Below are 25873 nucleotides of genomic sequence, written 5' to 3'. Positions count from 1 at the left end.
GCAGTTGGTACACAAGGTAAGCCCTTAATGAACTGTCCCAGTCTCTGGCCCTCAGGAATTCTCCGTTTGCATGATTATTATTCAGACCAGCCCCTGTTCTGTCTCAGGCTAGGGACCCGGGGACGGAGGGCAGCGTGGTAAGTGAAATGAGAGAAGGAACAAGCAGTGATGTAGCAGGACTGAGAGTTAAAAGTTCGGCACACAACGCTAATTTAGCACAATATCAGCTACATTTGTGGGGCAAGGACCCCGGTGTACAGATTTAGCATCTGATGGAGGTGTCGAGCCGATAAGAACAGTTTGCAGGCACATTCTTACAGTGCAGCCTCATTTAATCCCTACATCAACCCTATGTGGTAAGAGCTGTTATTATGCTCATTTTACAGGTGGGGAAACTGAGGCACAGAGAGGTGAACCTAACTCGCCTGACGTCTCAGGACTAAGAAAGCAGGGTCCAGATGCAGGTGCTCCAGCATCGAAGCCTGCATTTTGGGACCACTCAGCACCCTCCTCCCTTTGTCTCCTTCTTCAAACTTCATTTTACAGCCAGTAGAGACTGTCCCTAATGATTCTGGGAAAAAAACAAAAAACAAAAGCTCAAATCGAGGAAAATTCAGAGAAAATTCAAGCAGAAGAAAAGTAATGCATCTGGAAGAAAATATGGCTCAGCCATTTCTTTTCTCCAGGGCGAATTTGAAAAATGACAGGCTAGTCAGTCTCCTTCTTTCCTTTGCCCATTTTCCAAAGCGGCCCAGTCAAGCTCTTCTCGTGTGGGTTGTGTAGTTTAGAGCATTCTATGGCTTTTTTAAAAACATCACATTTTAAATCAGCTTCACTTCCTTTTTCTGAGAGGCATTCCTTGCATTGTTTTCTCTCTTTTCTCTGCTGAAAAGGCCTACGTGGACCTACAAGCCCCCGGGATGTGTGGCCTTACCTGCTCTTGCCACTAGGGGGCCCTGCCGCTGAGATTTCAATTTGTTTTTCAATATCTTTTTGAGAGAGAGAGAGAGAGCAGAGGAGGGGCAGAGAGGGAGGGTGACAGAGGATCCAAAGCAGGCTCTGTGCTGACGACAGAGAGCCTGATGTGGGGCTCAAACTCACGAGCTGGGAGATCATGGGCCTGAGTCGACGTCAGATGTCCATCTGACTAAGCCACCCAGGAGCCCCGAGATTTCAATTTCAATACACATTTGTAAAAAAGGGCCCATCTTGGCATGATACGAGATTCTGTTTCATCGAAAGAATAATTGTGTAGACCCGTTGATCACAATCTAGTTTGTCTTAAATCTGTGGAAAGTAAGATCACACCCATTTTACAGAAGGAGAATCTGAAAACCAAGTCCTTAGTGGATAGGGTGAGTAGCTTCCATCTTCATAAATCAGAAGATTCGCAGGAAAGGAAGAGTGAGAGACAGGAGCTCAGTGGTCCTCAGTCCCAAAGGCTACATGAAGAATTCCACATGGAAGACCTCAGGGATTCTGGCCTCTGGGTCTTTTCCTTCTTCCCCACTTGTGGGTAGGGCTCGAGGACACTAGCAATTTGAGTGGCTGAGTGCTCCAGAGAGGAGGCGGGGCAGGTTAGAGAGAGCAATGTTCAGGAGTGGTCCCTCAACTCAGGTAAAGGGGAGACATGCTTTTATTTTAGGGTCCGTTGAATGTCACTTTGGAACTTCTCCATCCTTATGACATCTCTACTTCTTCCTTCATGTGTTTCCCTAGGGTAATTCCCTTTCAGCTCGCACCTGGTTCACTGCTTCAGCTCATGTCTACGTTGGTCTAACTTTGAAAGTCTTCCGCCCCCCACCATGCCCTTACACTGCACATTCTGACATTTAACGCTTGCCACTATTGGACACTGCCACACATATTGGCTTCTGTCTATCCACATTTGCAACATGTACCTTCCATTTGAGCTGGCTGCCCATTTTCAATTCTATTCAGCAGCATTTATTGCTCACCTCAGGGTACAAGGCATGGTGTTTGGCTGGTGGTGGATGCACAGGTGACTGAAACTCTCATCTCTCATGATCACTCTTTATGGTCATGCATCCTGCCCTTAAGTATATACAGTGTGGAGGGAAACAAATAATGATGTATGCTGTGAAGCAGAAAGAAATGAGTTGCAGTGATATAAGGACCAAGGAGTGGGGAAAGAGTTTGCAAAAGCCATAATTAATTTGACCGGACATTGTTTTGACCAGAGATGGTTGGGTTGTACTCAGTTCTCCTAAAGTGCCAGTAATATAGCCCATCAATTCCTTTTTGCCAATAGGATACTGGGTATGGTCTCTTCTTCTTGCTGAGGCTGCTTGGAATAGGTATTAGTCTGGCTCTGCAGAGAAATGGAACCAGCAGGAAAGAGATATATACAACAAGGAGCTGGCTTGTGTGGTTATGAAGATTGAGAAATCCCAAGGTCTGCAGCAGCAAGCCGGAGAGGTGATGGTACAAGTCCAAGTCCAAGTCCAAGTCCAAATCCTAAGGCAGGAGAACTGAGGTCCCAGCTCTAAGATGGTCAGAGAGAATGAAATCTCTTTTACTCTGCCTTCTTCTTCTACCCAGGCTCTTGATGCATTTGGTGATGGGCACCCATACTGGTGTGGGGATTAACCTACCAATCCAAATGTTAATCTCATCCAGAAACACACTCATAGACACCCCTAGAATAATGTTTAACTAAATTTCTGGGCACTGCAGAGCCCAGTCAAGTGGAAAACTTGGCTAGAAAGAAAAGCTTAAGAGGCTTCTGAAGCAAAGCCTGAAGAAATATGCCCCAGCCAGCTCGTCCCTATAGGAAGACCATTTTCCAACACTCCATTTGGAGGGTGCATCTGCACAGTGGAGAGCTATACCTCCGATGGCTTCCCATGCAACACTGTCACGTTTGGTTGGTTGGGTTGGTCCAGCCAGCTGTCCCCTGCACAAAGGTTCTTGGGCAAAGGGGCAATTGGAGGCTGAAATGCAGCCCACACTCTACTTGTCAAGCTACACGCTTGGAAGGGGCTGCATCTGCCTCTGGAAAAGGATGCTTTTGCCTAATTTGCCCAAGATGCTGTGTGGACCGTAGAGGCCATACACTGGGGTCCCTCCCAGATACTGAGTGTGATCATAGCATCCCAGGTGGTGTGCCACAGATGGATTACAGGTGTGCGAAATATCACTCCTTTCTACATATGGGGTTGCTAGGAAGGGTCATCACCTCCAGTCACAAAAAGTCATGTATTGGGGTGAGATGGTTTGCTATCTCCAGGTAGGATCTGCACAGAGGAAGCCTGGGGCCGGGACATCTGCTAGAAGAGATGATGTTGGAAGCTCGGTTTCCAGAGGGTGAATGCTGTCCAGAAGCCTAGATCACATTTTCATAGGTTGAAATCCCAGGAGGTTTGCCATCCTGAGTGCTGGTCTTCACCATCTGCAGACGAGGAGATGGCATGTTAACCATGAGTTGCTGCTGGGAAACCCCAGCCCCGGGCGGTACGCAGGAGGGTTATGCAGATGGCACAGGGAGGTGCCTCTGTCTCCCTGGCACTGGCAAAATCTGGGCCAGCAGAGCCCTGCCCTTTGTTGAGTCCCTTGCCTCTGCTCCAGTCATCCCCTTGCGCAATCAACTGTGTAGTCTGGACCAAAGTAGCAGGAGGGAACTGGGGTATTTGCATTGATTTTGATTATAGGTGTGAGCCATGCTTAAGCTACCTGTCTTCCTTGTTCCTAGCAGTGCCTCAGCTCCTTCTGAACCCCAATAATTGCACCTCACTTGGTGGTGGGTCCCCTCCACCAGTGTCCTATGCTCTAGTTACATGGAGCTCTGCAGACAACCTTCCCACCAGCTGAGGGCATCTTAGCCTCGGGGGTGGGGCTTGGGCTTGGGGCTGGCAGCCTCACCACTGGATATTCCCTAGGACTTCCCACTTCCCCACTGGCATCCCCCAGATTCTCCATGAGAACATGGCACGGGTCCTTAGTCCTGACATGCTCATTTCACACCAGGTCCCCCACAGGCCACTCCTCTCCTCGTGGGGCCTCTCGTCCCACTCAGAGCCAGGCCCTCATGTGGAAGCTGATGGCCTCCAACCCTGGAGGCCACCATGGGGTGACAGCTGGCTATGTTCCTGTCCTTGTAGACGGGCTCCTGGCATCATTTCCCCGACATGACGATTCTTGGTTGGAGACTCCAGATCCTTGGCCTGTTGTCCCCTGACTCCTTTTCCTGGGTGTGGGGGTGGGGACCCATGAGTAGCATCAGCTCACCTTGGACTGGGGGATTTCATCATAGATTCTGCCCTCTGCTGGTGGGACATCTCGTGTAACCATGATGTAGGCGTATATTGTTTTCTTTGAGTCAGCGTCTGTATCACAAATACACAGAGAAGCACAGGGTGTGAGAGATGGCTGGATTCTAGAGATGAGCTATTGCAATGCTCTCTTTTTCAGATAAAGAAATGAAGCCCTAAAAGGTCAAATGGCTTAGCAGTTGGAGAAAGACAAATATCATATGACTTCACTCATATGAGGACTTTAAGATACAAAAACAGATGAACACAAGGGTAGGGAAGCAAAAGTAACATAAGAACAGGGAGGGGGACAAAAGCATAAGAAACTCTTAAATATGGAGAATAAACAGAGGGTTCCTGGAGGGCTTGTTGGAGGTGGGATGGGCTAAATGGGTAAGGGGTTTAAGGAATCTACTCCTGAAATCATTGTTGCACTATATGTTAATTTTTTAAATTTTTTAAAAAATAAGAAAAAACAAAAAAAGGTCAAATGGCTCCTGATGTCTTGAAATGGATGCTCAGGTCCCTGGACTGTCTCTCTGTCCTCTAGGGATTTCATGTGTTGTGGGAGGCACTGGCCCAGGCCTCACTCACCCAGGGCTCCATGGGACCCTGCCTGCTCTAGGGTCCACGTCAGGCTGACGACATTCTCCCAGACCCTAGTGGGTAATCAGAGAAGCTCCTCCTCCCAGGGCCTCACTCGGCATCTCTGGCACTTAGTACTGACCACCTTGCTGGCGGATTGTCTCTTCATGTGAAGTCTTGGTTTTTCAACTAGATTGATTCTCTCTAGTTAGACACTGTGTTGGACTCCTTTGGTGCATGTCTTCCTGTCACCACCTCAATGTTAAACACATAGAAGATACTCTATAAACCTGCATTGTTGCAGGGCGCCTGGGTGGCTCAGTGGGTTAAGCGTCCAACTTTGGCTCAGATCATGATCTCGTGGTTCGTGAGTTCGAGCCCCACATGGGGCTCTACGTTCTCAGCTCAGAGTCTGCCTCAGATCCTCTGTCTCCCTCTCTTTCTCTCTCTCTCCCTCAAAAATAAATAAACATTAAAAAAAAAAAACATGCATTGTTGCTCGATAGATCCACACAGTCAAATACTTACTAAGCTCCCTCTGTGCACTAGGCTCTGTGTGAGGCCATGGAGAGGCAAAGACTGGAGAGACCAGTCCCTACTCTTGAGAATTCCTGGGCTGGTAAAGGCATTCACCCCAGTGTGCTCCTCTCCTTGCTCCTCACGTGGAAACCTTACTTCACGGTGAAGCTAACAAGAGATGGCCAGAATCTAGGGCCGGCTGAGAGTATCACTGGGAGCGAAGTCTGGTCTCAGACCCTGATAAGTGAGCCAGACCAAGTATTCTCTCTCACCTCCTTGGGAGCAGAAAAAAAGTGGCACTTCTCTCTTCCCAAGACACTGTGAGAGACTGCAGACAGATGTCGCTTTGAGGAACCCTGAAGATAGCCTATGATCTGAGCCTGGTTATAGAACATCTCCTCATCGTGCAGCCACGTGACATAAACCTCTCTGTGCCAAGCCCAGACCGCCAGCTGTGAGTACAGTCCTAACATTTACTGAGGGCTCACTACGTACCAGGCTCCGGGCCAGGTACTTTATGCAGGTGATTCCATTTCGTCCACTTGGTAAGTGCCCGCAGCACACCGTGTTACTATGCATATTTTACAACAAAGAAAACAGGCTCACGGTGAGAAATAACCAGTAGATGATAAATGGCCAAGCTGGCACCTTCTGCCCAGACTGCCTGCAAAGCATTAGCTGAGTCTTAACCAATCTGCCATGAACATCTCTCCCAGTTGTCATCCGGGGGAACCGCATGGTTGAGAACTTACCAGAGTCCTTACTGGAGGTCGTCAGGTAGGAACCTAAGGAATCAGACCCAAAGGAGAGTCAAGGAATATGGAGACAGAGGTGGGACCTCCCTACATCAGGCCTGTTATTAGGATTGGTGGGCAAGGACGGTTTTGGAAGATGATGGGCTGGGAGGAATAGGAGGATATAATGATCCTCTGGGGCCCTAACATCAGGTTTTCTGAATTGCGAATGGCACAATGTCAGAGGGATCCAGAAGGCTCCAGCGGGATCTAGTGGTGACTGTGGAATGCAGAATTGGTACATGTCCCTCAATGACTCTCCAAAAGGTCATAGGCAAAATACAGTGAGTGGAATTGGAAGTGGCCTTGGAAACCCTCTAGTTCAAATCTCATTTCACATGTGAGAGCACTGAGCCAGAGAGGTAAAAACACATGTCTGTGAAGCATAGCTTCTTAACGCCAGTACTAAACTCAAACCCAAATTCTGGGCCCACCAGAAACTGACAACCTCAGGAGCAGATTCTGAAGCCCACTCAGGGCACTGTCATCCAGTATGAGGGGCCATCGCTCTGAGGTGGATGGGGGGAGATCAGAGGAAGGCAGATCCCCCGGGGGCAAAGGACCTCTCCACCCCACCTTGGATAAATGACTTCAGTCTCAGGAAGAAGGAGGGTGCGTTTCCGCATTTTACCTTCTGGAAAAATCCTACCTTGTCCTCTTTTGCGCAAAAGGCACAGAAGTACCAAAGGCACAATGACAATAAACAGAAAGAGCACAGCCAGCCCGCTCAGCAGCCCAGTGTGGCGGGAACGGAGACCCGCTGCAGAGTCTGGAAGCAGAAGGCACAGTGAGGTGTGGCTCTCAGGAAATAAGCCCATGGGCTTGTCCACACTCAAGGGCACTATCAAAAATGGGGTCCCCTCCCAGGGGGTGTGCCAAAGCTCCAAGGGAAACTGTACTTTTTGTTATTAAAGGTCAGGATTAGACACAGAATCAGAGGATCAAGCAGAGGCTGCCCAGAATGCCCCAAATGCCTGGCCTGAATCTGACAGCTTTGGACTCTTTGCCAGGCCCTCCTGGGAGAAGACTCCCCTGGGGACTGGGCCTGGCATGAGGGAGGGACACACCGCTGGGGAACGAGGCCCGGTTCAGGCCTCGCTGCTGGGAGGCTAAGCAGAGATGGACGTTGCTGGTTACCTGCACAGAGCTGCAGGGCCGAGACGGAGTCGGAGCTGTTGCTCACAGGGTTCCAGGCTGTACATGTGTACGTCAGCTCCTGGTTGTCAGGGGTCTGGAAGATTCGGATGACATTACCCTCTTCCCCCAGGGGGCTCCATCTATAGGTGACATTCTTTTCTTCCTTTTCCACAGAGCATGTCAGTGTGACATTACAGGTGCTGTTCACAGATGTCATTAAACTCTGGGTAATTTTTGGCTTTCCAAGCCGACCTAGGAAGGGGAAATGTATGTGTCCATGGAACTGGCCGATACCAGCCTGTGAGAGCTAACAGTGAAATCTTCAGAATTAAAATTTTTTTTTTCATGTTTATTTATTTTTGAGAGAGAGAGAGACAGAGTGGGAGCAGGGGAAAGGCAGAGAAGGAGGGAGACAGAATCCAAAGCAGGCTCCAGGCTCTGAGCTGTCAGCACAGAGCCCAATTCTGGGCTCAAACTCACAGATGGTGAGATCATGACCTGAGCTGAAGTCAGACGCTTCACCGACTAAGCCACATAGGCGCCCCCAGAAATTTTTTCAAGAGGGCGGTTCAACACAGCCATCTGTGTCGAAAAATTAAATGAAAAAATTTACAATGAAATACATTACATTTAAAAAAGCTAATACATACTCAAAACTCACAGCTTTCTGTTTTTTTGGATGATTTACGATTATCTATGCTCTAAAAGTTATTTACATCTATCGTATTTGTCTTTTGTAATGCTTTATAAAGTCTTCCCAGTTCTGACTATCTTTAAATGAGCCGTGCATGATGGGAATATTTACACTGCAGAAATTGGCCAAGGTTACAAATTTGGGCTGGGCCGACTGCATTGCTGATGGTCACTCTGGACTGAAGAAAACAGTGGGAAAGGGTTGATGGGGGATGGGGTGAGGGGAAAGTGGGTGATGGGCATTGAGGAGGGCAGTTGTTGGGATGAGCACTGGGTATTGTATGGATACCAATTTGACAATAAATTATATTTAAAGAAACAGTGGAAGAAAGATTACTAAAGCAGATTAAACTAAAAAATGTCTCCAGTCTACAGCCATTACATTGTGAATAGCACCAAAAAACTAGGAAATATTCTTCCAGTATCTGAAAATCATTATCCAATTCAGAAGTTGTTCACACTGATGTGCAAGTGAAGCTCTGAAGTATGTTTGTTGAATCACTTTTTCCTTATCAGTTAATGTAACAAAAATATCAACCGATATTCATGTTGGCTTCTTCATCAATTGCAACGTAGGTTGGGTGGTATAAATGTGCAGCAAAAATCAGTGAAAGCATTCGGCAAATACAATTGGCTCTATGGGATTTGCAATAAAGACTATTGTATATTTTATTATCATTTATGAAACTGTGTGTTGCACATCCTTTATGTCAATAACATCTCTGCATGAGCACACACACATGCCATCAAGAACACATTGAACATTTATCAGCACCCCGCGCATGAAACAGTCTTTAAAAACATTTTGGCAGGGGGGCACCTGGGTGGCTCAGTCTGTTAAGCAGTTGGCTCTTGATTTCGGCTCAGGTTATTTATGATCTCACAGTTTGTAGGATTGAGCCCCAAGGTGAGCTCTGTGCTGACAGTGAGGAGCCTGCTTGGGATTCTCTCTCTCTCTCTCTCTCTCTCTCTCTCTGTCCTTTCCCCAATCACATTTGCTCTCTTTCAAAAGAAATAAGTTGGGTGGGGGGGATGGGCATGGAGGAGGGCACTTTGGGGATGAGCACTGAGTGTTATGTAGAAACTAATTTGACAATAAACTATTTGTAAAAAAAAAACAAAAAACAAAAAACAAAAAACAAAAGAAATAAGTAAACATTTAAAGAGATTTTCTTTTTGCTGTTTTCTGGTGTATTTTCATTAAGTTGTTTTGTTTTGTTTTGTTTTGAAGTGCCTATGTTACAATCTCTTTTAAAAAACTTTTTAAAAAGTTACAATCTCTTTAAAAAGTTCATTAAAAAAATGTTTTTACTAAAGCAATCAAAAGGTAACCTGTACAAGCTGCAGGCTAGTAAAGGGTTAACAGAAGAACAATTATATTTAGTTTGGAGTAAGAGCTATCTGGGGCCCCCAGAAGGAAGGGGAAGATCTTCTCTTTTAGCAGCAGATAAGATGCCTACATTCAGAGTTGGTAAATTTAGTTCATTCTTGGCCAAGCTGTGGTGCTAGGGTTTTTCCTTCCACCATAGCCATGTGGGAAGGGCTCAGAAGGAACGGCATGTAGTTTTCTAACTAATGTGGTGTTTCTAAAGTTGTCTGGCATGTGAGGGAATAGAATATGGGAAGTAAGAAGCTGTAAGGGTTTCTTATTCCAACTTCACCAGGAACCCTGGTCCTAAGCAACTCTTAAGGCATCTATTCCAGACTAGAATTTGTGGTGACTTGTGAAAAAACTCCCAACAAGTTTGAAGTAATCTTTTTTTAAAAAATTTTTTCATGTTTTATTTATTTCTGAGAGAGAGAGAGAACAGGGGAGGGTCAGAAAGAGAGGGAGACACAGAATCTGAAACAGGCTTCAGGCTCTGAGTTGGCTGTCAGTACAGAGCCCAGTGCAGGGCTCGAACCCACGAATGGTGAGATCGTGACCTGAGCCGAAGTCAGATGCTCAACCGACTAAGCCACCCAGGCGCCACAAGTTTGAAGTAACCTTGATGAGCTATAAAGGTTATAGACACAGGAGCGCCTGGGTGGCTTAGTCAGTTAAGCGTCCGCCTTTCACTTAGGTCATGATCTCGTGGTTCGTGGGTTCGAACCCCATGTTGGGCTCTGTGCTGACTGCCAGCTCAGAGCCTGGAGCCTGTTTTGGAGTCTGTGTCTCCCTCTCTCTCTGACCCTCCCCTGCTCACGCTGTCTCTCTCTCTCTTTCCTAGAAATAAAATAAAAATATTTTTTAAAAAAGGTGATAGACACAGATATATACAACAAAACAAACAAAAACAAGCAAAAAACAAGCCAGTGTGTGTGTGTGTGTGTGTGTGTGTGTGTTTCTTTAGAAACTTGATTTACAAGAATGTTTAAGTCTCTTCTTGGTATTTACTTATTTTTAGAAGACTATTTTTTTGGTGGGTGTGGGGTAGGGAGTAGTGGTAAAGAATAAGAGCCTATGTTGTTTTTCTCAGTAGGAACAGAGATGTTACCAGAACCAAGCTGCTGGGCAGAGAAGGTCAGAGTGTGGTCGAGAGTGAGGAAGCCACTAGAGACCTGTGTCTGACCAGGGTCAACTTCTTTCTAGAGCGAGGACATATACAGCTTCACTGAGCCTTAGCTGTCTTTTACAACACAAGAATTCTTTTCTCCTGCTACTGTTGTTGTGAGGACTAAATGAGCCATTGTATATAAAGAACACTCTAACACCTACCTGTCCATCTGTCTATCTATCTATTTACTTATTATCTATCTATCTAGCCATCATATCTATCTTCTTGCCTATCTATCTATCTATCATCTATCTACCATCTATCTATCTATCTACCTACCTACCTACCTATCCATCATATCTATCTGTCTATCTATCTATCTACATTAATTATCTGTGGGGAAGACAAAATAAACTAACAATGATGACTGCCTTGGAGAAAGGAGAACAGCAATGCATTGTATTGCATTTTTCTCTGCACATACTGCCTAAATATGTGTCACCCCTCTCTATTTTTAAAAATTAGGTGGTAGAATGCCAGACACAGAGAGTTCAATAAATATCAGTTCCCTTCTCTTTATCTGCTCAACTAACTCCCTGAAAGGTACAGATTTTATTAGGTGGGCAATCTGGCTTTCTCTGAGACTTTCTTGTGGTCTGTCCTAACTGCAGATTGCATACTACCTCCCAAAGATTGAGTGGGTAAAACTAAATATATAAAAAGATGAAAACAAACACTTTGAAGTTGAACACCCTCTTTTTTTTTTTCTCAACCAAAGTTCTTGAATGAACCAGATATTTTCTAAAGTGTCCACAGCTGGGTATGGTTCTTTGCCTGTGTCACTCATGCCTGGTCCAGAGCCTCCTTCATCTAGGAAGCCCTTCATAATTAGAATTTAAAATAAGGACTAAGGGTTAAAAAGTTAATAATGACTACTAGTTATTAGGCATCAACTGTAAGGCATGTGCTGTACCAGGAGCTTAACTAACACTCTCTCATTTAATCACACCTATTATAATCTACATTCTATAGATGAGGAAATTTAAGCCCAGCGAGGGTAAACAACTTGCCTAAAGTCACACAAGTGGCAAGAGATTTAATTCCAGCATTAATGCCCTTTCCACTATGCCTTCCATCCAGATGCAACCCGATTCAATCATGCTATATTAATTGAGCACTTACAATTGTCAGGCACTGTGTCCCTGGGACTTATTATGATTCATTCATTCTTTCACTGAACAAATGCTTCTGGAGCACCCACCGCGTGCCTCACAGGGTAGGTGCTAGGGATACAAGGATAACTTCATATACAAAATCCCTGCCTTTATGGGACTTGAATTTAGTGGTTTAACTATGTACCTGAATTGTATCTATCACAAGGTGGCTTAGCCACATGTCTGTATTTTTCTGCTATGAGCAGGTGGATGGTAAAATCCTTAGGACGTGGTTCAAGTATTATCCATGCTAGAAATTACTGCGGCCCAAAAGAAACAAAACGTGAATCACCTCTGTGATTAAAATGCTTCTAATACTCACATTAATAGTAAAAATAAATTATATTAATTTTAGTAATGTATTTTCCTTAACCTACCATAGGCAAAATGTTATCTTAACCTCTAACCAACATAAAATTATTAATGAGGTATCTTAGGGCTTTTTGTGGTGCTGAGACTTTGAAATCTGGTGTGCATTTTACACTTACAGTACGTCTCACTTTGGGCTCACCACATTTCAAATACTCAAGGGCCACGTGTACCACACCAAGAGTGAACCTTGATGTAAACTGTGGACTTTGGGTGGTGATGATGACTCTCTATACATTTTCCCTGTAAAAAATGCACCACTGGTGGGAAATGTTGATCATGGGGGAGGTCATCCATGGTGGGGGGCAGAGGTCATGCGTGTGTGCTGGGGGCGGGGTGTGGGGAGGTCATGCATGTGTGTGTGGCGGAGGAGGTCGTGCGTGTGTACTGGGAGGGCAAGGTTCATACGGGAACTCCCTATACTTCCTACTCAGTTCTCTGAACCTTAAGCTGCTCTAAAAATAGAGCTATTTAAAAGGGGGAAAAAAGTTTTGGAGACGGATAATGATGGTGTGTGAATGTACGTAATGTCACTGAACTGTACACTTAGACATGGTTAAGGTGTTAAATGTTATGTATATTTTATCACAATAAAATTTTTTAATGTTTATTTTAAAAAATTCTTTTAATGTTTTTTTTTTTAAATTTATTTCTAAGAGAGAGGGAGACAGTGTGAGCAGGGGAGTGGCAGAGAAAGAGAGGAAGACACAGAATCCAAAGCACGCTCCAGGGTCCGATCCATCAGCACAGAGCCTGATGCAGGGCTTGAACCCACGGACCATGAGATCATGACCTGAGTCGAAGTCGGATGTTCAACTGACTGAGCCACCCAGGCGCCCCATATCACAATAAACATTTTTTTTAGAAAAAAATAAAAATGGATTTACCCTATGTTTTCATTCTTGGGCATTTATCCCAGAGAAACAAATACTTGTTTCATGCAGAAACTTGTACATGAATGTGCCTGATTGCTTTACTTGTAATAGTTCCAAAGTGGAAACAACTAAAATATCCCTTGATTGAAAGAATGGTGAAACAAACTAGTACATCTATACAAGGAAATACTATCCAGCAATAAAAGGATGTAAAGTATTGAGACTTGCAATAATTAGGATGACTCACAAATTATGCTGAGCAAAAAAACAATCTCAAAAGCACGCATGGTGCATGAGTCCATCTCTGTAACATTCATGAAACAACACAATGATAGATATGAGTAAGGGATTGGCATCTTCCAGGAGTTGGGGAGGGAGTGGGTGACTAAGAAGGGCCGAGGGAGTATTGTTGCAATGGTACAGTTAACTCTCTTGACTGTGATAGTGGTTACACTGTGCAAGCTACATGTATACTCACACATAAATGAGCACCATATGACTAGACTCCAGAGATAAACATTGTCAGTTTCCTGGTTTTGATATTGTACTATACTTGCATAAGACGTTACCACTGGGAGAGGCTGGGCGAAGTGCACACAGAACCTTCCTGTACAGTTCTTCACACCTCTCTATGTATCTACACTGATTTTAAAATAAAAAGTGATTTTTTTAAAGTACTTTCCAGCGTTTAACTTTGGCTCAGTTCACGATCACATGGCTCTTGAGTTTGAGCCCCACATCAGGTTCGCTGCTGTCAGCACCGAACCCACTTAGGATCCTCTCTGTCTCCATCTCTCTCTGCCCCCCCCACCTCAAAAGTAAACATTAAAAAGAAAAGTATAGGGTGGCTGGGTGGCTCAGTCGGTTAGCTGTCTGACTTCGGCTCAAGTCATGATCTCACGGTTCATGGATTTGAACCTCACGTCAGACTCTGTGCTGACAGCCAACTCAGAGCCTGAAGCCTGCTTCAGATTCTGTATCTCCCTCTCTCTCTGACCCTCCCTTGCTCATACACACATACACACTCTCTCTCAGAAATAAATAAAAAACATTAAAAAAGAAAAGTATTTTCCATACACTATTTCCCTTGATCCTCTCAGCGACTACGGGAAGTGAATAGTACAATTATTCACATTTTATAGGAAAGAAAAACCAGGCCTATGGGACAAACTGCTGATTGAAGATTACATAGCTAGAAACAAGAAAAGTCACCTCCTCTTTATCAGCATTGATGTATTTGTATAAGTATTTATAAGTGCAAAAAGATTTAGGGAAGCCAATTGGCAGAAATAAAGGCATTCTATAGACAGCAAATTTGCAAAACAAAACAAGCCCGCTAGCCTCCCTCAACTTACGATAGACTTGAAGGTTGTAGCGCCTGGTGGTGGTGACCGTCGTTTCTAAGGTCTTCATATTTATGTCAGCTTTGTAGATGCCTGAATCTTCCATCCTCAGTTCACTGATCTCCAGATTGTAGTTCTGACGTGAGACGTTTATTCGGTCGTTATAATTTTGGTGGGTCACAGTAACTTTGGGTGCTGTTCCTGGGTCTCCTGGCGTTACAAAAGCAACAGATGTTTCAGAATTCCAGGCAATGTTGATAACTTGCTCTGGTTCTTTGATATTTAGGCGAAAAGTGACGGACTCCCCCAGAATTCCAGTCATAAGCAGAATGTCTGTGTCACTTCCAGCTGCTTCCAGACCTGAGGACATAAAAAGAAAACCATAGCCAACCAACTGTTGTACCTTTGAGAGCTCCCTATCTCACCAGACTTGAGCCTCCCTGGGGATCAGCCCCAGATACAGCTCCTGGAAGTTTTTCTTTTTCTTTCTTTCTCTCTTTCTTTCTTTCTTTCTCTTTCTTTCTTTCTTTCTTTCTTTCTTTCTTTCTTTCTTTCTTTCTTTCCTTCTTTCTCTTCTTCTTCTTCTTCTTCTTTCTTTTAGGTCTTCTACTCTGTATATAATGTTATGTTAGCTAAATTTGCTAAAGGAATCTCATTCAAAAACTAAGCTTCCAGTGAGTTTCAAGGGATCTATTTCATTAAAAACACTGTCTAGACTTACAGACCCAAATCTCTAAGAGATTTGAAGGACGAAGACCATAAATTCCAGAAGGTTTGAGAATTAAATATCTTTCTTTCCCAAGACCATACTGCCAAGTGGTGGAAGATCTGAGACAAGAGCCTGGCTGCTGTGGCCTTTCCAAAAAGAAAGTTACATTTATGCCTTTATTCCAGGAAGATAACAGCAGAGAGTGCTCTAGAGGCTCTAGAGTAAATATTCCCCAGGTTGGTGATTTGGGGAGTTCTTTTTTGTTGACTACTATTTCTCCAGTCTCTGAAAGAGTACATGACTTGTACTGGCTGCTTAGTAAATATGTGTGGAATTAATTAATAAATGGAATTCACCTCTGTGTTGCCTGGAATCTCTTGGAACAACTTCTGAAGTAAGCGAAATTCATTTATTCATTCATACATTTATGAATGAATGCATGTATTTATTCAAAGTCAGCTTTATTCTAGATACTACAGCAGGTATTTATTAATTAAATTTACAATACAAATGTTTTCTGAGCATAATGTAAGGAGCTGGGGGATACAGTGGTGAGTAAAAATTGATAAAGTTTCTGCTCTTTTTTACAGTTAAAGGAAGAGATCAGTATTGATCAGAGACCCACAGATGCTCAGATACAAAATATTTAGTTGGCTCTTGAACTATACCAATTTGAGTTGTGAGGGTCCCCTAATACATTGATTCTTTCCATAAATACAGTCTAGTCCTATCAGTGTATTTTCTCTTCTTTCAGATTTTCCTTTTTTCTTTCTATTTTAGAGAAAGAGAGCATGTGTTGGGGAGAAAGACAGAAGGAGAGAGAGAGAATCGGCTCGATTCCACGACCCTGGGATCAAGACTTGAGCTGGAAGTAAGTGTTGGATGCTCAACCAGGGAAGCCACCCAGGTGCCCCAGCCTTGAAATTCTTAATAGGACTTGAACAAGGGCACCGACATTTCCATGTTGCGCTGGGTTCTGCATGTGGGGCCAGGTATCCCATGGTTTCTGAGGCTTTTTAAAAGCGAAGCCCTAGCACCTAAGTGCCGGTCTGCAGATTCCAGTTACATGTGAGAATAGGATGTGGTTTCTCTCTTCAAACCCAAGCAAGTATGTAGGCAGTTGGTGAAGATGAGCCAGTACTAGAGTTCATGGTAACTGTGCTACCACAGAGTGGAGGGTGTGTGATGCTGTTTTTCAAGCACAGTTCCCCCCCCAGAGCAAGTCGCTCCGGAAGTGACGCTGGTGTATCACGTGGTGATGAGGCAGTCTCACTGGTGGGTGGGTGGAGCTGGGGGAAGTCCTGGGGCTGCTCTGGCTGGTCCTGTTGGTGAGAATCGTGGGCTTGCTAAGAAAAGGCCAAGGGCCTACACATCCACAAGATGTGGTCTCAGTCACCTTCAGACCCTCCGGCTGTGGTCTGAGAGAGGTGGCTGTAGCACACAGCACAGAGTGGAAAGACAAGGAGGCTGAAGATGTAGGTGCTAGCATTTCTGCTTATCAGCTGGGCAAACTTCATAAAGTCACAAAACCTTTCTGCCTCTCAGTTGCTTCATCCACAGAATGGAAATAATAACCACAAAATTTGTTCTACCTAATTATTGATCAGCAAACCATATAACATGCATGGAATGTTTTGTAACTGCCATGGCACAATAAACGTGATTGCTTCTGAGGCTGATAGTGATAATCATGAGGATGATTCTTTTCCTCATCACTTTCTTTATCACCTTCGTAATGGGTGCATACTATTTGGGGCTTCCTAGGCCACCCCTATGTTGTTCCTGATGGTACCAGGGCCATATAGAAGAAGGTATCAAGAGCCATTATTAAGGGCTAATTCAAGTAAAGCCCAGAGAGATTAGTTTTAGGTATGACTCCACTTAATGGACTTTATGCTTCTTTTAAGACTTCAGGTTTTTAAAAAGAATCTCCATATCAAGCTGCCCCAATACTTATTTTGCTGAGTGTTGTAGAGACTCAAACATTATATTAGCATTGGAGGGGACCTAAGGAAAATCCCAATTTCAGAGAGAACTTGTGGTACAAACATTTCTTGAGGACTTACCATGTAATGCACTAGGCAAGTCTCTGACCAAGACGGGTTCTCCTCCCCCTGCCCTTTTTTTGTAGGAGTTTCATAACTGCTTAGGAAATAAGACACAAAGATACACATAACTCTCCTTTGAAAAGTGAGGTAGTAAATGGCAAATTCAAGTGAATGGTAGAGACAGTAATTACAGTAGGAATCCAAAGAAGGGAGGGATCTCTTCCTTGAGCTACAGAGGTTAGGGAAGCCCTTTTAGAGAAAGCAGAATTTGAGGAGGACTTTGAAAGAGGGAACAGAATTTTACTGAATAGAAAGGGAAAGGATGAGTGTCTTAAGTCTAAAACATGGGTGTGGGTTGCATGAATATGGATTTGCATAACAGAGTAGAAAGAGATAAGGTGGAGATATATATCTGGTTTAGATATGAAGCAGCCTTGAGTTTGAGATCTATACCACAGAGGGGAACTATCAAAGTTTTTGGGGATGAAGATTAAAATGATATTTTTGGGTCCTAGTACTACAGTAATGATGTGTAGGAAGAATAGAAGTAAATAGAAGCTGGGCTTGAGAGACCATTTTGGAGGCCATTGTAGTCATCTGCATATGAACCAGAGAATGAAAATGCAAATGGAAAGGAAGTGCTGAATTTGAGAGATAGTGCAAAGAAAGGCAAGGAATAAGGAGGAATCTGAGAGAATTCAATTGCTCAACAATATATTTTGGGCATCTACTTTGTGTCAGTAAAAACTGATAGTTACTGAAACACTGGCTAAGTTTATGCTGGAAAAAAGTCCAAAGGAGAAAACAGATTTAGTGTTAGAAATATTGAAATTGAGATTATGGTGGACCATCTCAGTAAATAGTTGGAAGGATGGATGATAAGGAAAGAGAATGGGCTCAAAGTATTGCTTGGGGGCTATCGCAGAATCTGCCAATTATCTCCTTTGTTTTCTCCTTCATTCTTAGTAAGAGAATGCCTAATTTTTAGCAGGGGATATGGTCACTTAGGATAAAGACTACATTGCCCAGCTCTCTGCTAGCCAATTGTGGTCATATGACTAAGTTCAGGTCAAGGGGATGAAAGTGGAAGTGTTGCATATGACTTCTGTGTCTTAAGAAGAGGGCACTTTGCTTTCTTCATCTCTTTGTTTCTTGCAGGCTGGGATGCTATGATGGCTGGATCTTAGACACACATTTTATATCAAGGAGAAGAAGCCAAGTACTGAGGATGGTGGAGTAGGAAGACTGAAAAAGTGTTTATCCCTCACAACTTGTCAACTATTCAATCAATAGAACTGTCACCTCCAGACATTTTCATATGAGCAAGCAATAAACTTCTTTTTTTAGACCACTCTTATTTTTGAGAACTGTCACTTGCCATTAAACCGAAATCTATGTGGTTTAGGAATCATCTGCAAAGAAGAGGTGATGGAAGGAGAGGTGAGCCATTCAGGAAGGGTAAGGCTGAAGGCCAAGGCTGCTTTGTGAACAGTGCTCACAGTCATAGAGGAGGCACTATAAAAAAAACCTAAATAGATTGAGTGGCATAAGAGGCACAAATACTGGACAATATCATGGAACCCAAGAGAAGAAAGAGTCTCAAGAATAGATGTTTAGTGATTCAGAGTGTTCAAGTGGAATAAAGACTGAAAATGGACTCTGGGTTTGTCCATTAGGAGGTTATTGATGACCTTTGAGAATGTAGTGCAAGCAAGATGATTCAAATGGAGGCCAGAGTCTAGAGGACTGAGAATAGAAAAAGCAGTAAGAAATAGAAAATCTTGATAGTGAAAGAAAGAGGATAAAATAGAATGGTAGCTAAAGAAACAGGTAAAACTAATTTATTTGATATTGTCTTAAAATAGGAGAGGTGTCTACATATATATGGTCAATTAATTTAGGACAAATAAACCAAGGACATATAATAGAGACAGAACAGTCTCTTCAATAAATGATGATGGGAAAACTGGAAAGCCACACGCAAAAGAATGAAACTAGACCACTATTTTATACCATAAAGATAAACTCAAAATGGATTGAAGTCTTGAATGTAAAACCTGAAACCATAAAACTCCTAGAGAAAACAAATGTGGCAAGTTCCTTGACATCAGCCTGAGTGATGTATTTGTGGATGTGACACCAAAGGCAAAGGAAAATATGGGACTACGTAGAATTAAAAAGCTTCTGCACAGCAAAGGAAACTATCATCAAAACACAAAGGGAACCTACTGAATGCAAGATACTTACAAATCATATATCTCATAAGGAGTTAATATCCAGTATATATAAAGAACTCATACAACTCAACAATGAAAAAAAAAAAAAACCTGACTAAAAATGTTCAGAAGATCTGAATAGCCACTTTTCCAAAGATGACATAGATAGCGATAGGTACATGAAAAGATGTTCAACATCACCAACCATCAGGGAAGAGCAAATCAAAACCATACCTTTTAGAATGGCTGTTATCAAAAAGGCAAGAAATAACACATGCTGAAGAGGAATAGGAGAAAAGGGAACTCTCTTGCACTGTTGGTGGGAATGTAAGCTGGTGCAGCCACTATGGAAAACAGTATGGAGATTCCTCAAGAAATTAAGAATAGTACTACCATATAATCCAACTATTCCACTTCTGAGTACTTAACTGAAGAATATGAAAACAGTAATACAAAAAGATATATGCACCCCTATGTTAATTATAGCATTATTTACAATACCCAAGATAGGGAAATAATCTAATTAGATTATTAATACATGTCCATCAATGGATGAATGGTGATGGAATACTACTCAGTCACAAACAAGAATGAAATCTTGCTTTCTGCAATGGATGAACCTTGAGGGTATTATGCTAAGTGAAATAAGTCAGAGAAAGGCAAATACCATATGATTGCACGCATATGCAGAATCTAAAAAAACTAACAAACAAACAAATACTGCAAAAAAAAAAAACTTCATCAATACAGAGAACAGATTGATGGTTAACAGAAAGGGTTGGAGGGTGGGCAAAATGGGTGAAGGTCAATCACATGGTGATGGATGGTAACTAGAATTCTGGTGGTGATCACTTTGTAGTGTATACAGATGTTAAATATAGTGTTGTACACTTGGAGCTTATATAATGTTATACACCAATTTTACCTAAAAAATTTTAAAAAACGACAGAAGAGATTAGTTGGGGTAGATGGTAGAGAAGAAACCTACATAGAGATTTACCTGATCGGCCCCACTCTAGGTTGGGTGTTCCTACTCATAGACTCTTTGAAGCTCTGTGTTTTTCCTTCATGGTGTGTGCCGTGTTATATGGTAGTCATGAACTTGTGTGTGTTTCTGGATCTTGTGAATGACTTGAGTCGAGGGACTTTACCTTCAAATCTCCAGATCCAGGACAATGCTGATACACAGACCACTAACATTTGCCATTGAACAAAACGTGGAAGGGAAATGGTGGGCAGCGGAAACAAAGGTTTTCAATCAGAAGAGGATCATGCCTTACTTAGTGTGAAGTGGAAAAAGGAGATGATACCTGAAAGGATGGGGTATTATGAGGTGTTGTTGTAGGTGTGGGGGTAGAAGAAAGGCTGCGTGGTGTGGTGGAGGGAACACAGGTTTCAGCAAGGTGGGCCTGTATTCAGGTTCAATCCCTGACATTACTGAGAACCGTATCTTAGTTTACTACAAGATAGATATAATAATACCCACCTCACAGAATTGTCTGGGGGCACCTATAGGTGCTTAATACATGGCAGATATTTTAGAGTAGAGAGGATAAAAGAGAAGATAGTCATGCTTGATGGCCTGCATCTCTTTAGTAATGTAGAAGGTATGGCTATCTGCTAAGAGTAAAGAAGGGAGGGTGGGACTAGCTAGGAAGTGTAAAGATTGGGAGCACAGGTGTTGAATCTAGGTCTATCTGAACCTAGCTGTGTTATTTTGAGAAAATTATTGAAATTCTCTGATTCTTAGTTTCCTCGCCTCTAAAATGTGGATAATTAATTTTTTTTAATTTTTTGATGTTTATTTATTTTCAAGAGAGAGACAGAGTGTGAGCAGGGGAGGGGCAGAGAGAGAAAGAGACAGAATCCAAAGCAGGCTTAAGGCTCCAAGCTGTCAGCACAGAGCCCGACACGGGGCTTGAACTCACAAACTGTGAGATCATGACCTGAGCCGAAGTTGGATGCTTAAGCGACTGAGCCACCCAGGCACCCTTAAAGTGTGGATAATTATTAAATGCACTTGTGAATATGTGCACTTTGCTCAATGCCTGGGACATATAAATGGTGGTTGCCATTATTATTTTGATGAATGCAAAAATTTCAAGGAAGTGCTACTATAAGGAACATCCTGGAGAGTCAGCAAGACATTGATTAAGAGGATAAAGGGTTTGCTGAGCAGGATTATTAGGCCAGTGAAGAAGAGGTGAACTGTATTTACAACACTTCCCAATAAGTGTGACTTCCTGACTTCATACACCAGACCATAGAAGGGAGGGGAGAGCAGAACAATACTATAGAAGAAGCAAAGGCAAGAAAAGGCTGGAACCCCAGGGTGTGGGCTTGGATGTTCACTTAGTGAAGAAAAGCCAGGCTGTCTGAACCTAGAGTCCTGTACAGCCACAAGATCTTGGGAAAGTTAACAACCTCTCTGTGCCTCAGTTTTATCAGCTTTAAAATGAAGCCACTAGTAGCACTTACCCCACAGAAGTGTTATAAGGGTTAAATGAGTTAATGTTTGGAAATTTCTTAGAGCAATGCTTGGCATAGAGTAGGCACTTGTATGTGTTTGTTATATAAAACAAAGACATGTGGTTACAAGGATGAAAGTAATAGCCCAGGCAACTCCAAAGGGAAAAAGTAGACACATTGGAGAAGGCCCGCACAGAGCTGCTATCTAGAGCAGAGATGAGGAAGAGTGTGATGTTGCTTAACACCCACCTGAGCACCCTGGCTTTTTCAGGATCTTTAAGATAAGTGTTTCTTGGGCCTTTTGGGGCACGAACTAGCCATCCCCTCCTCTACTCCCACCTACTGCCTCTCCTAGATCAATAAGTTGGAGGAGAACCTTCCTGATTTTGCAGACCTGGAAGGGTGGCTGGAGGGAGCTGCACCCTGCAGCCCCAGGAAGAGAATGAATTCCAGCAGATTACACTGAGTGAAGGGAAGTAGAGACCAAAGAGGAAGCAAAGGGTTGAGCAGCCAGTTTTGTGTCATTCTCCATGAGGATAGAGGGTCCTTGGTCATGAGGTTTTAAAAAAAGGAACCAACACCACCCCCCCCCACACACACACACACAAAACTGTACTATTGTCTGCTGGATTCTTTTTACTTTCTGTCATCTTCTTTGAGATATGGGTTGACTTGATCCATTTCTTCAAACAAACACACAAAAACAACCACGCACACTAATTCTCAAACCTGAGGTGGGAACCTGTTCGGCCATTGTTCTATCATCACTTCCCTCTACTGGCATGTAATCAAAAGGTATGTATAATAAAGAAAATATGGGTACCTAGTGCCACCAACATCAGTCCCCCGACTGATTGCTCATACCTCTTTTTTTTCCAGCTTCCACATAGGTAAGCCTAGTAAGCCCAAACGTGAAGATTCATTCCTCTCTAAGCTTCAGGACATAAAAGATTTGCTTTAGGAAACACTTGAATAGGCTGAGTGGCCTTGCGCTGAAGCTTGGAGCTCCCATTGTGAAGGCACTCTGGCTGCTTGGTCAGTCACCATGCTGATCTCCAGGCCTGCTTCAGCACATCAGGCTGCCTCCTATTAGTCTTGTGTTAGTTCACGGATGCAGATTCCCAGCCTCTATTTGGAAAACTAGACTTTTGAGCTGATATCTTGATATACAGTTTTCCCCATACATATTTATTCCTTTCTATATCTTGGCTTATGCTTTTGAAGTCTTTCTGATTGTGGTAATAGTCTGCTCAAACCTTTTTCTAGAACAGAGGTTATATCTTTATCTCAAAGGTCCCTCTCTACAAGGACGCTGGACTAGCGATAAGTGGGATCTCACCAGGACACTCCAGACATGAAATCCTGTGTCTAACCTCCAGGATGATGGTTGGGACTTATCTTGGACAGATAGCTATCCAATGGGTCTACTCACCTCTTAGACTTCTAACTATCGACTTCTGGAATGCTCCTACTGTGTTATACATTTGACAGGACATCAAAACCTTGTTGGTATTGGACAACCATGAGACCTGGGGAAAGTTAGCAGCCTCTTTCTTTGTTTATTTTGAAGAACCTAATTCAAGTCAACTCACCTCATATGGGTATGACTGGTACTTGAACCATGTCGGGATATGGTCATTTCCTTGGATATCCCACTTTAGTGTCCTGCCTAAACTTCTGTTATTCTCAAAGACTTGCCCACCAGCCCCATTCTCTGCCTGAACATTCCTATCTCTATGGGAATAAATCGCCACTCTTTACTGACAAGTCCCCAAATGTGATCATGATCAATGGTGGGGGCAGTATTTTATTTCATGTCAGCATCAAAGTGGGCAAAAGTAGCCTTGTTCAGTGATTCAGTCTAAAGACTTTGGAGTTCAAATACTACCTCTTCCACTTTTTGGCTAAATGGTCTCTAATTTTCTGTGTTTCATCTGCAAAATTGGGGTCTTGATAGTACTCATCTCATATGATATCATGGGGATTAAACTAAATAATAAATATAGACAATGTAGAGTAATGCCAGGCATGTAGTGATGGCTCCATAAATTATTAGTTATTACTATTATTGCTGGGGGATAGGAAACGTGAGCCAGGTAAGGGGTTGAAGAAACTGAAGCAAGTGTAGAGAAAAGGAAGAATTAAAAAAGCATGAGAAAGAACACATAGAAGCAACTGGCATGGAGCAAAAGCGGTAGACTTTTCCATCTTCTACCCTAGAGGGTGGGTGGCTAGACACTTGCAGAGTCTGTCAGGATCACAGTCACAAGATATGATGAGACAGTGGAATTTGGAGCATAAGACTGTGAGTCTTGGTTCTTTGAGAAAACTTTTCCAACATTGAAGTGTCATGAGTTTGCCTGCTCTCAGATTCTCTTAATTCAGTGATTTCAGGGGAATTCTACTGGGTATGTCATTTGCAAATACCGTCTTCCACTCAGCAGGTTGTTTTTTAGTTTTCTTGATTGCTTCCTTCCCTGTGCAGAAGTCTTTTATTTTCACGTAGTCCAAATAGTTTATTTTTGGGTTTTGTTGTCTATGCCTCAGAAGATGTGTCTAGACTGTTGGTGGGAATGTAAACTGGTACAGCCCCTCTGGAAAACAGTGTGGAGGTTCCTCAGGAAACTAACAATAGAACTCCCCTATGACCCAGCAATAGCACTGCTAGGAATTTACCCAAGGGATACAGGAGTGCTGATGCATAGGGGCACATGGACCCCAATGTTCATAGCAGCACTGTCAACAATAGCCAAATCATGGAAAGAGCCTAAGTGTCCATCAACGGACGAATGGATCAAGAAGATGTGGTTTATCTATACCATGGAATACTACGTGGCAATGAGAAACAATGAAATCTGGCCATGTGTAGCAACGTGGATGGACCTTGAGGGTGTTATGCTGAGCGAAATTAGTCAGGCATAGAAGGACAAATATCATATGTTTGCACGTATAGGAGGATTAGGAGGAACTTAACAGAGCACCAAGGGGGAGAAGAAGGGGGGAAATGGTGGGGGAGAGGGAGAGAGGCAAACCATGAGAGACTCTTGAATGCTGACAAAAACTGAGGACTGATGGATGTGGGGGGGGAGGGGGGATGGGCATGGAGGAGGACACTTGTGGGGATGAGCACTGGGTGTTATGTGGAAACTAATTTGACAATAAACTATTTGTAAAAAAAATTAAATCAAATTAACAAAGTGTAAAAAAAAACAGAGAAGATGTGTCTAGAAAAATGTTGCTATGGCCAGTGTTAGAGAAATTACTGCTTGCACTCTCTTCTAGGATTTTTATGGGTCCTTGCCTCACATTTAGGTCTTTAATCCAATTGAGTTTATTTTTGTGTGTAATGTTAGAAAGTGGTCCAGTTTCATTCTTTTGCAAGTAGCTGTCCAGTTTTCCCAATACAATTTGTTGAAGCGACATTCTTTTTTCCATTGTGTATTCTTGACTTCTTTGTTGAAAATTAACTGACCATATAATCATTGCTTTATTCCTGGGCTCTCTGTTCTGTTCCACTGATCTATGTGTCTATTTTTGTGTGAGTTCAATACTGTTTTGATTACTACAGCTTTGTAGTATAGCTCTGGGATTGTGATGCCTCCCAGTTTTCTTTTTCTTTTTCAAGATTGCTTTGCCTATTGGGGGTCTTGTGTGGTTCCATACAAATTTTAGGGTTGTTTGTCCTAGTTCTGTGAAAAATGCTCTCGGTATTTTGATAGGGATCACACTAAATCTGCTAGCACTTTAAAGAGCATCAAGAAATTGAAAACTTAGGGCACCTGGGTGGCTCAGTTGGTTATGCGTCTGACTTCAGCTCAGGTCATGATCTCGCGGTTCATGGGTTCAAACCCCATGTCGGACTCTGTGCTGAAAGCTCAGAGCCTGGAGCCTGCTTCAGATGCTGTGTTCACTTGCTCTCTGCCCCTCCCCTGCTTGCACTCTGTCTCTGTCTCTCTCAAAATTAAACAAACATTAAAAAAATTTTTTTAAGACATTGAAAACTTAATGAGAGGAGGCCAGAAAGAGTGGAACAAAAAGAGCTCTGGCTTTGGGATTGGAGGAACCAATGTCCCTTTCCAGCCTTATAAATGTCAGGTTGTGAAACTTCAGGTGCATTGTTTAATCTGAATCTTACTTTAAACTTTTTTGTGTGT

The 25873-nt window shown here is 43.0% G+C and overlaps 1 protein-coding gene across 3 annotated transcripts in view; it reads right to left on the bottom strand.

Moving 5' to 3' along the window:
* Nucleotides 1-1934: 1934 nt before the first annotated feature.
* CD84 (CD84 molecule) overlaps nt 1935-25873 on the bottom strand; it is a 28019-nt gene continuing 4080 nt past the window's right edge. For 2 of the 3 annotated variants that reach the window (XM_039246447.1, XM_039246446.1), the window contains exons 2-7: nt 14290-14637; nt 7307-7558; nt 6819-6938; nt 6128-6160; nt 4249-4346; nt 1935-3412 (exon numbers count right to left, since the gene is read on the bottom strand). In XM_039246447.1, coding sequence (XP_039102378.1) covers nt 3347-3412; nt 4249-4346; nt 6128-6160; nt 6819-6938; nt 7307-7558; nt 14290-14637 — 917 coding nt within the window. In that variant the 3' untranslated portion in view covers nt 1935-3346. The remainder of the gene's footprint in view (nt 3413-4248; nt 4347-6127; nt 6161-6818; nt 6939-7306; nt 7559-14289; nt 14638-25873) is intronic. The other variant, XM_039246448.1, reaches the window with a different exon arrangement.

This window comes from Hyaena hyaena, unplaced genomic scaffold (genome assembly GCF_003009895.1).
Source record: "Hyaena hyaena isolate Hyena2069 unplaced genomic scaffold, ASM300989v1 scaffold_281, whole genome shotgun sequence".
Lineage (NCBI taxonomy): Eukaryota > Metazoa > Chordata > Mammalia > Carnivora > Hyaenidae > Hyaena > Hyaena hyaena.
This window is presented reverse-complemented; position numbering and strand designations above follow the sequence as displayed.